Here is a 12,032-nt window from a genome sequence, read left to right as displayed (position 1 = left end):
ACCTTTCTACCTCTCCCTTATATATTGTCTTTGCTTTAGGTCAGGGTACTTAGGAGCACGGAATTTGAGACTTGGGTGGGGGAGGCGTGGCTCTGTTTCGAATTTTAGGCCAATATTTTTCCAATTCCGCCATTGTGAATCCTACGGATCTATCTTGAAGGAAGTGGGGTTCACTCTTCTGTCCTCACCTGTAGACAGATGTTGATAGAAGTATAGGGGTATAGAACATTTTCAAATTCCAAACATCTCATTAGTAAAGATAACAAAAGGCGAGATAAACAAGCTTTTTTAAATTTAAGATATTGAGTGTTTTAAAGGCCCAAACAGCCACAGCACATGACATATTTTTTTCTACAAAACGAAGATTTGACCTATCTTTTACCGTCAGATCACGGAGAAGCACATGAAATTATAGTGGTACTCCCGGCTTAACCAAAACGAAAAATATAGTAAAAGTAGAAAAGAAAATGGAAGAAATCATTTTCTTTGTTTTTGAAATTCAGTGATTTACGAGTTCAAATCTTTTGGAGCATTCAAAATGTTGCGGAACCTTTAGAGGATCTATTGGCACATTGGTGTGTCATGGCATATTGGCACATTGGTGTGTCATGGCATATTGGCACATTGGTGTGTCATGGCATATTGGCACATTGGTTTGTCATGGCATATTGGCACATTGGTGTGTCATGGCATATTGGTACATTGGTGTGTCATGGCATATTGGCACATTGGTGTGTCATGGCATATTGGCACATTGGTGTGTCATGGCATATTGGCACATTGGTTTGTCATGGCATATTGGCACATTGGTGTGTCATGGCATATTGGTACATTGGTGTGTCATGGCATATTGGCACATTGGTGTGTCATGGCATATTGGTACAAAGTCACCGCTCTGAATTTACACAATATCCTTGTGCAGTGTCCCAGAATTCGCTAAAAAAAAAAATGCTAATCACACTATTTTATTATAATTTTTTTTATTTATTTTATAGAAAGAATGGGGCTTTAGGGAGGTAATTACAGAAAAGGTGCATTCCACAAACTATTACAGTCAAAAGTTTAAAGCAGAGTCTGGAACTTAGGTGGGCTTCTTCAGGGGCTTTGATTCATTTAGTCATTTCTAGCTTTCAAATGCTTGCAACATTGTTTGGGCTCTTTTTCGAAAAGTATTTCTCAGCCAAAATGTGTTTTATTTTTGCGTAAAATCTAAGAGTATGATATTCTGACACCTGTAGTTTTCGATTTGTCACTGAAATGTCTCTTTCCCAATGAGGTATGCCCTAGGACTCCTTAGAGAGCAGGTTTTCGATCATTTTGTTAAGGTCACTGAAAATAAAGAATCCGAAGCTCGAAACATCTGAGTTCTCAAAACTACGCAATCACTTTCAAGGGAAATGTAAAACGAAACTAAAAGGTCTGATATTGGCGTTTGAAGAGCTAGGATCCCAAGATCACAAAATATTAAAAAAAAGAAGCAACATTCAAACTAGCTAAAACTATCTCTATTTTTTGAGAAAAAGAGGAGGTTTCATTAGTCTGAAAATCCCAAAAAGCCTCGAAAGCCATTTATTGTGAAGTTCCAACACCTTAATATTCTTGTATGATTTTCATTATGGCCTATGTCAATCAAATATTATGTTTTTGCTACTTATAATATTGTTTCTGCTATAATACATAGCATAATGAATTATTCATGTGTTTTAAAATATAAATCTCTAGAAGCTCTCATTTTCTATTTAAAATTATAAATTGCTAACCGAAACCTATGCTAAACCTTTACCCAAATCAAAGTGTTCACCAGCTATGTCTTTATATCGATAAACTCTTCACAGGAGCTGCTTAAAAATTTTTCATAATTCTAATATATTTTAAAGTTCCAGAAACATTGTCGGACGCGGAAGAAATGCTGGTGCAAGTGAAAGATGAGGCAGATCGACTGAAACTCAAAGAGATGGTAAGAATACAAGAAGAAGAGAAGAAACTTGAGCAGAAACATGCTCAACTGAAACAATCTCTCGTTAAATCTTTACAGGAACAGAATCCAGGTGATAATTCATTGCATCTTTTTGAGGGATTTTCATGTATTAAACGATAATAAGATAGTGTAGCTAGTGTTACTCTCAGAAAACTATTGGGAGGGTGGGCTTGATAGGATTCAAAATTCTGATAGGATTTATTTTAACATTGCACAAATGATTAATAGGGGAGTGCACTAATAATGAATTTTGGATTCTAAATTTAATACAAAAAAAAAAAAAAACGCTAGCAGTATCGATATCCTGTTTTGATGGGATTTTGATACCCATCTTTCTGGGATATGGAATTCCAGATATCCGTATTTCTAGCTTAGTTAAGGAAAAATGTAGTTGCTCTTTTTGCTACTTTGGTCATGTTAGCTGAATATCTATATAAATGAATTATAACATTTACCCTGATGCAATGTTTATGTACTTCCGGATGCAATGTTTGTAAACCTACCGAGGTTAGAAACGATTATGAAAATATTTCTGTAGATACTAGTATTGCAATTCTTTTGTTACTTTTCAGTCGCCTTTTTTCAAAAAGATTATTATTCAGATTTTCCGTAAAGCTATCTTCCCTTAAAATATTTGATTGCAACGGCGCCTTTTTTTTATTTAACTGGTGTTTTGACCCGATTTAATTTATTTTAATCTTTGTCTATAAAAGTTAATTTTTAACTGGAGTTTATAGGTAAAAAAAAATTAAAGGATGTTGTAATAGACTCTATACCCATAACTGGCTGCTGATATTCGTTTAATGGCCCCTCAGCCAAGAAGTGCAATGGACGGGTTGGGGCCAGCCATCCGGTGATTTCGTCCAACCTTCTTTTGTACCTTCCCCGGATTTCTCCAGGTACACATTTAGAGCTGGTTTTCCTCTGGCTGAGCTTACAGGCCACTGACCCCTGTCCCAAACCAAGTAATTAGCGACTTCAAGACGCACACCCAAGCCCTAAAAGATGTAGGATTGAAAGGTCAACGCTCTTTATGGGCAGAGCTCTATATAGAGGCCTATGCGTGCATTTTTTGCTCTGTTCGCTCTAAGATGGTTTTATCACTAATGGCAGTTGGCATTACTGATTCTTTTCTTCAAGTCAGCAATGAGCTACAATATTCTTGGTTGAATCACAATATCCCTTACATTATCCCGTAAAAAGAAGTCCAAGGGAGTGATATCTGAGGGATATTTCGTCATGGGTGTTGATCCTTCCCTTCCAATCCATCTGTCGACAAATTTTGATTGAGGAACTGATGAACGTGCAGTGCCCAATTTAGTGGTGTGCCATCTTGCTTGAAACTGAATTTTGGTGGTAAGTCAACCAGTTGTGGCGTTATATATTTGGGTAAGAACCTATACATCTACAGTAATTGTTGCTTTATTGAAGAAATAGGGAGGAATTATTCGATGTGGTGTGACTCCACGCCTGACATTTATTTTTGGACCAAGAATGTGAAACCCCCTAATCACCTGGAGGTGTTTTGATCCCTAGGTTCTCACATTGTGTTGTTAGGGTCAAGTGTCAGTAACGTGGTCACTTTATAAGCATACCAACATAAGCTCCTGGAGAAGACCTTGTGCGCTAATAAAAACTTTATACGAACGATTTCTAAAATAAAACAAACTAGCTACAATATCACCTGCCTTTATACCATTTTTTTTATGGAAAGAGACTTCGATCACCAGATTATTTTCTTATATGATGCAATTTATACATAAACTACTTACAATCTAGCCAAAAATTAGTTTTAAGCTAAAATGTGGAATGGATGTTGTTTAAATGTTTTGAGAACTGAGGGTACAAGAGCAGTTTTGAAGAATAACGCTAAGAACACCTCGATCCTTAAATTAACAATGAATAAGGACGAATAGGGAATTATAGGTAGCGAGATCAGTTACGAGTGGATAACTCTACCTATCTGGGTAATGTTATTTCTAGGAAAAAAGGATGCTCTGAAGACGTAAAAAATAGAGCAACCATATCCCAGTGTGTCTTTTGTAGTTGAAATAGGCTTGAAATTATAGCAACAAAAAAAGTTTAACACTAAAATTAGGAAACTATAAACCAAAGTATTGAAAGCTGTTAAGGAACATTGGTGCTTTGAAAAGTTAAGGGAGGTCTTCTTGATATGTTACCCAGGAATTGTCTAAGGGTAGTTTTGGGTACCTGTTGAGCAACTGTGTGTCAAACAACAAACTTTACAGAAAATGCGGTTCAGTTCCAGTGTCCAAGACTGTTGAAATAACTTAAATGCATGATATTGTCGTCGGAACAGAGAATATGCACAAATGTGCAAATACTCGTTTACAGGACGCTTTGGACGCTTTGCCACCCAGGCAGATTTTGATAGTAACTTCTTATGCACGTGCTAGTGCTTGGTCAGGTCACGTTTTCTGGATGTAGGGTGATATATTGCCAAAAATTGTACATTCTGGTAATAGAGCCGGGACTAAGGTAAAGTAAGATGGATTCGAATGGATTGGGAAGAGGCGGTAAGAAAAAAATAATTTAAAAGAGGCAGGAATTTCATGGTAAAGGGAGGAAAAAGAGAATGAGGCTTTGAATAGAGGTGTAGTGTCTGCGTGGCTTATGAAGCTCTCAGGCGGTTTTACTCTACGATGAGCTGCTTTTAGTAGCAGTAATATTAGCCGCACGACAGATTTTGTTTTATCTTTCACTAGCCAAGTTCAGTTTTCAGGTTAACCTAATTGCTACACCAGAACCTTTTTATAGGCTTATTATGGAAAAACCCGTTTTTCAAAATATAAAGAAAAAGTTTCCTTCCTGAATTTTTTTTTTTGCAATGGGTCCAATTTTGGTAAGTCTATTTGTTTGTCCGTTAAAATATATTTTTATTTATTGATTATGTTTTATGAGTAAACATTATCGTTTGTCCATTCTGTATGTTAATTTCTTGTGACATTTAGGTACAAGTCGAGAGGAGACAGTTGGTGAGCAGGCGAATTTACTTGGAGAGATGTTGGCAACCGTTGAGGCACATGAGAAGATTAAGCCCGGCTCAGAAACTAGGTGGGCCTTTAAGCATTTTAATAGTAGTTTGGAAACGTGGCACAAGGTGGCAGTACACGCTTATTTTGCTCACCTGCTTACAAAGCATAGGTCTAGAGTTTGCTCTATTCTTGGGATACAAAATAAAAAAAGGGCTTATAAAAAACTCACCAAAGATGAATTACTTTTCACTAAGCATGATCAATATGATTTTTTTCGAATAGGAAAAACACGTCAGTTGGTAGACTTTTACGAAACTGTTTTAAGTGGCAATCGCCGTCGTCCTGCAGCGGAAGAAGTGGATCTGCAACTTCTTGAAAAAACTATTATTTGGAAACCAATTGTTTTTGCCCTGCCAGAATTTAAACAGAGATCCTGGAAGAAAGATTTGCTTGTGTTTTTTACTATTTTCCTTGCTATACATGCAATTTTATTTTCTCAGTTATTTGCTTTTAAAGGTTTTGCGAGTATGATGCGTGATTGATACTTCATTGTTTTGTTTTCTTCTTTTTTTAAGAAAATAAAGTTAGTTCCTTTTTTGATTGTTATTGCACTCTAATTTGATAAACTAACCTTTAAACATTGAAATTTCATTATTCGTTTCTTCCATTTGGAAGAAACGAGTTATACCCTACTCATTTTTAAACCCTAAATTCGTACTATTGTGATTTTTTCACTTTTTTTTTTACTTCGAGTACTTTTGCTTAGTTTTCTTTTTCTTTTGGCGTTTTGCAGAAAAAAAGGATTTTTCTCCAGATTTCGCTTCTAAGTTGACAACATGGCAAATTGATTGTTGTGAGTACCAGGCATGTATCTTATTTTGCATGTCAGTATCTCCAAAGCGATTTTATTTCATGTGAAATAACTATTTACCCAAACTTCTTGTTTTGTTGTTATTGTCAGAATTACTTTTAAACTTGTGTTAAGTATTTCTATACTATTATCATTAACTACTAATTATATAGTTAGCTTGTCAGGGAATATGATGGTTTTTCGTGTGTTGTTCATGGATATTACTTTTGTTGAATTATGCTTATTGAGGGAAATATAAGATTATTAAGGATGTTTGTGATAATTGACAAATAATATTTAAAAACTGAATGATTTTTTTAAATATATACCCAAACTTCTATATAAACATATGTATATATATCAAATATACATAAAACATATAATATATATAAACGCTTTATATATAAAAGCTAATCTTATTTTCTGTATATATAAAGTAGTGTTTCAGCCAGGACTCATAGCCTATTCTAAACGGGGTGGTGTGATAGTATTATAAAATTCAAATCGCTTTCTTCCCAGTATATATAAAAGCTTTCTCGGATCTGTGTATATATTCGGAAGTTTTTTTAAGCTCTTGAAATACTCGGGCTATTTATCTGAAACCCTGACATAACTTTTCAATCCAAAGCAAATTTTGATCCGTAATTTTTTTTGCACTCATCTTCAAAGCATGGGAATTTGTTTTGCTAAATCCTCATTTCTTTCTGGATTTCTATTTTACTGGTTTAATAAAATCTAATAAAATTGTCGTTGCGGGAAGGAAACTTTTTTTTATAATATTTTAGAAATGGTTTTTTCCATAATAAGCCTACAAAAAAGTTCTGGTGTAGCAATCAGGTTTAACCTGATTTAGAATTCAAGTCGAAGTTTGAAGTCAGAGACTTCAGTATTTTTACCATTTTTCGTTCTAAAATATGCATTCTAGTTCAACTAAGATTGGCTACTGAAGACTAGTTTCTCGGTTGGCTATTAGAAAAATATCTCTCCCTGCGTATATTTTTATTTTAAACCCTCCTAAGACGCGTGATTTAATAGTAGTTGCCCAAGAAAGATCGTTATTTGAATATTTTGCTTCCCTTTCAGTTTTTTATCTTCTAACTAAGAAAAAAAGTCTTGATTGTTTTTTAAAAGAATTCTTTAAATGATCTGAATATTTTGCTTACTTTTCAGTTTTTTTTTGGGGGGGGGTATTACGTGTGTGCTCATTCCTACATACGGTTTGTCGTAGGTTATTAAAATTTATTAAAATTACTTAAAATACCTGATACTTATGAAATTATTTATAAACAAAATTATCTTTGGAGTTCACTCCTGGACAGGAGCTTCTGAAACAATCCAAAGGTTTCCGGGATGGTTCAAGAAAGGCTTTTTAAGAAATAATCTTATTTTCTGTATAGCCAGAAACTTATAGCCTATTCTAAACGGGTTGGTGAGATAGTATTCAACACGGTATGGACCTGGAAAATCGACGAGAACCCCTTAAAGGTAAAAGCGCGTGTACATACTTTTTATTATTCTGAGAAATCTTGCGTTGATGCTTATATCTACTTTTTCGCTTGGATCAAGTCAATTGTAGAATCTGGAAGTCGCTTATCTTGTAAATTGATTTAGTTATTAAATGGAAAAAAGAGCTTTCACATAGCTAACCATGTTTTTCATTATTACTGTCATAATGACGAACTTATTCTTTAGAAAATCCTGGACTTTATCATATATGTGCCCTGGCTGTGTGTTATTTCCATTAATAATCGGGTTTGACGTTCCGTTATATACTCTTCAGTTCAGATTTCTATTTTGCAGATAATAGAACCCAAAAGTCCCAGAGGGATTTTCTCGGTGTATAAGAACTTTCACCTTTGGAGCTAACCTAACCCCTGACTCTAACATGAAAAAGATTATTTTTTTTTCTTGTTACAATGTTTAGATAGAGCTAGAACAAAATGCCACCGGTATCTTGTGCCAATATAGGTTATCATTGTGCATTAGTGTCTCTTTTATGTTTTTTATAGCTTCCTTGTTCTAGAATAATTCCCTTCAACCCGTTGAAACCAGTCACTGCTAACTAATGTTTTTCTGTCTATTAGTTGGGCTAGAATGGGCATGCAATAGTCTTGGTCATGTGTGTCATTATTTTCTGATCACCCACAATAATATTTTCCTCTTTTTTGCTTCTTTATGAATCAAAACTTATTCTTAGATTAACTAAAAGAGCAACCAAAAGAAAAAAATAGTATAGTGCCCGAATGACAGGTCTCGGTATTTCTGGCTTTTTTTTGCCAAATTTCAATTTAGAAAGATGAGAAAACTCACATGATAATATAATACCGATCTTTTTCTTTCTTTGCTTTCACTAACTTTTCTAAATTCAGCTCATTTTTCACTTTTTGGTGCTTACCTATTCGTCCTTATTCTCGCTTTTCAACGGCTTTAGACTAATAATAATAATAAATAAAAACGCTGTCTGTCAGTGGCAAATTATATTATTCGCAAGACTTCTTGCTAGAATCTAATCCATAGCTTCAATTAACCGAAATAAGGGATGGGGGAATTATATATTTTTTACAAAATTGGTGGGGGGTGGTGATTTTATCATTTTTTTCAATAAAACTGTAAAAATATTTTTTTTGGGGGGGGGGGGGGCCTCAATTAACTCAGGATTTAATTTATCCACGAAAAACTTGTAAATATGAAAGAAAACATACGTTTCTGCAAAAAAAGGGTATCAGAACATCAAAAAATATCAACATAGCAAAATCATCAACAAAATATGGTATAACTAGAAGACAACAGTAAAATCTCTGCCAGTAAAACAAGAATCAAAGTTCAAAATCTAGGGGAAAGGCAATAGTAGGTTAAAGTTTTGGCTGTGATATAATCAAATAAGCGGCTGTCTAAAAATGAAAGAACTATTAAGTATTTCGAAACATTGTCAAAATCAATTGACATAAATGATTGAAATGTATCCGGAAAATTTTTATCAAGGCTGGGAATAAGTGGGTTTTTTTCCTAGCGCTGATGAAATAGTAATTTTCGGTTTACAATTCCAGAGTAAAAAGAATGCTTTATTTGCCTTGGCTCTTTTGTGTGCAGTGGGGTCAATTCAGGACAAATTAGAATGGGGAGGGGCAAATTTTTTTCTTTAATTTAGGGAGAGTAGCAAATTTGCTTTTTTTTCAATTTTCTTTAATGAAAATACCAAAAGAGGCATTTTGTGAAAATATCCCCAAAAAAGTTATTTTCAAAATATGGCGGGGGGAATATATGGGAGAGCACATGCTACCTCCCTGCCCCCCTAATTGACACCGCTTCTTGTGTAGCTTTGTCTTTCCAGCTAATTCGTATAGTTAATTTAAGAAATTAAGATTATACTTTGATTATATGATATTCTCTAATCAGAACTTAAAAAGCTGAATCTAAAGATTTGAATTCAAGTTTGAAGTTGATAGGGCAATGTCGTGCTGGGAACCTTGTTCATATACTAAAAATACTATTCTAAATCAAAAATAACGAAATTTTTTTGTTACTTCTTATTTTTACTCCTACTCCCAAGCCCTGGAATTTAGTCTTCATAAATAAATACTGCCACTATCTGTAATCAATGAGTTGTGTAACCTGAATTAGTAATCGCATTAACTTACTAGCTTTTCTTTTGCAGATGCTTATTGAAGGAAAATGGGTACCAGTTTTAACTCTAACACTCACGAGATAGTTGGTTGATTTAAGCTTAACAAATCCCACGATTCTTACGACCTAATCACGGGGCAATTGCACTCGCTTGTGTTTCCTTTTTCGAGCTTGACTTTTATTTTGTGTTTGATAGGGCGTGTCGTGTGCTTAACATTTAGCTTTATTTTGAATCAGGGTTTTTCCGTGAATTTTGACTCAGAAAGAAAGAAAGGATTATTCGTGTAGACCTTGATATGCTGACTGCCTTTATGTGGGCCATCAGAGGTCTCAGTTAGGGTGTAGGGCAATTGCCCTTCCAATATTTTGAAATTAAAACCTTTGTTGATATTTTCATTTGAAAAGGTCGAAAAAAATTATCCTGTCCTAGATTTTGAATAATGCGTTTTTCTTATAAAAAAAAGGTTGGAACAAAAAAAAATCCTTCCCACCTTCCTACATTTTTGTGAATTAGCACCACTATTGACCACATAACAATAGGAGATAGAATGCTGATGCTTAGATAGAAGGTCCATTGGTTTGGGGGTTCAAGAGAATTCTTTTCATCTTTTCTGATATCAAAGAATTTTGAGGCCCGAAATTAATCTAGCTTTATCAGTAATAGTTTTATCTGTTATGTCAAAATAAATTTTATCAAAAATAAATTTACAAAGATGGCTATTGAAAACTATGAACTTTCTTTTGCAATCTTTAGCGAGTAGAGTTTACCTTTGCTTTAATTGTGAGGAATTGGATTAATCCAGATTAATCCGGATCAATCCATCTGGTTAAAAAACCATGAAAATAGTAATTCTGCTTATGGGTTAAGTAATCCTTGGTCATCTAATGGACACTGTTCGGGAGTCACAGGGTAATAAGCATTCTTTAAATGAAAGTTAATTTAAGCGTATTTAAATTAATATTTTGGTAATAAAGTTAGATGATAAATCGTTAAATTAATTGCCTAGTTTGCATCATAATATAAATTAAAATTGGTGTAGAATCTTAAAATTCTAATTTACACACGATCCTACAAAGTGAACTTTACTGTGCAAATATCAAAGTAGCTTTACAATTGAGTAAATCAATTGGGCTTTTTTGCAAGTTCACTTTCTTATGAAAAAAAAAAAAATTAACTTTTTCCTACTAGTCGTATCCTAAGAAATTGACCAGTTCTAATGTTGATTTACTACAATTTTCATAGTCCTCTCTTTCTTGGATTGTCGTTTTGGAAAGTATATGTGTGTTTCTTATTGGGAGGTAGGTCGAAGTTTTACTTAATTGCTTTATTGAACAGTTTAGGTTGTTTTTATGGTAAAACTTTGGTAGAGAAAAGCTCACACTCGCTCTCCACAATCCTGGGCCTAACCTTGATTCGACTGTCGGTGCAGAGTATTAACTTGCTCTGCACAAGCTAAAAAGATTCCAAAGCCTCTTGAATGCTCAGAGTTTAAGATTTGTTCTCAAGCACTGGTTTTAATCATATTTTTTGTATTTCCTGATTTGTTTTGAACTACCTGATGTTAAAAATTCGGCCAAACGTTCTTGTTATTACATTTTATTAATGTAGATTTTGCATTATTAAACAAAAATAACTGTGTCCCAAGTAAATAATACTCGTAAATTTTTAAGACAGAGTTGTCACTAAACGGTCAATTCTTTGCGTTTCTTTCAGGTTCAATTAACATATTTATCAGGCTCATACGCCGGAGTTTTCTCTTTTATTGGAGTGGGGGAAGGGGAAAGGAATAGGCAATAAAACAAAAAGTTGTTCTAATGGTTTGAACGAGAAGTATTTAGAAGCTACGGAAAATCTCAGAATTTATGGGACAGCCCCCCCCCCCCTGTGTTTGTATATTCCTAATATCAGTATATAATAATGAATAATTAGTGTAGTAAAATACGTTGAAAGAATTAGCTAAGGTTGACTATACCGAAATTTCTTCACAATCTACACCAAAGCTTTTATTCACTTTAATACTGAGCCCTTTAATCTTCAATGAAGTCGAAGTCAGGCTGCTGTACGTCACTGACGTCGAAATTTGCGTAATTTCTTTTTAAAATGTCAAGTGACAATGCATGGAAGTAAGTTTCATTACAGTCGGAGTGTCTTATGACTTAGCCAGAATTCTGCAAATAAGGGTGATCGTAGCTGATTAATTTTTCTAGCGACCAAACCCACAGTAAAAATGAGTTTTGAAACCCCTATTTGGTTTTGGTAAAACAATGGAATAATTACTGAATAAAAATCTGTTGATTGCCGTATGAACAATATAGTTTTACACTAGCGCCAATTTCCACTCTTGGAAGCTACTAATACTCTTTGGCCTGCTCTATATGTGGTGGTTAAGTATTAATTTGAATCAAAGGGAAAATGTCATGGCAGGAGAAAAATGAGCTCTTAAAGCTATACTTTATTTAAAACACTTATTAACGCATGTTTTTTTTTTAAGAATGTTAACATACCTTTTGACTCAATTCAAGTCATTACGTGGTTATTTTTATGCAAGTTTTGCATATAACGGTTTTACAAAGCCTTGTGACA

General features: G+C 34.1%; 1 protein-coding gene across 8 annotated transcripts in view; it reads left to right on the top strand.

Annotated features, from left to right (window-relative positions):
• The window catches only part of LOC136041689 (F-actin-monooxygenase MICAL2-like), a 127,643-nt gene extending 117,295 nt beyond the window's left edge, over window positions 1-10,348 (top strand). For 4 of the 8 annotated variants that reach the window (XM_065726415.1, XM_065726426.1, XM_065726422.1 and 1 more), the window contains 2 exons: window positions 1,878-2,048; window positions 4,951-5,574. In XM_065726415.1, the coding sequence (XP_065582487.1) occupies window positions 1,878-2,048; window positions 4,951-5,516 (737 nt within the window). In that variant the 3' untranslated portion in view covers window positions 5,517-5,574. Of the gene's footprint in view, window positions 1-1,877; window positions 2,049-4,950; window positions 5,575-5,767; window positions 5,828-9,479 lie in introns of those variants that run through there. The other 4 variants (XM_065726450.1, XM_065726456.1, XM_065726442.1 and 1 more) reach the window with 4 other exon arrangements.
• The last annotated feature ends 1,684 nt before the right edge of the window (window positions 10,349-12,032 follow it).

The sequence above is a fragment of the Artemia franciscana genome, chromosome 2 (genome assembly GCF_032884065.1).
Source record: "Artemia franciscana chromosome 2, ASM3288406v1, whole genome shotgun sequence".
Lineage (NCBI taxonomy): Eukaryota > Metazoa > Arthropoda > Branchiopoda > Anostraca > Artemiidae > Artemia > Artemia franciscana.
This window is presented reverse-complemented; position numbering and strand designations above follow the sequence as displayed.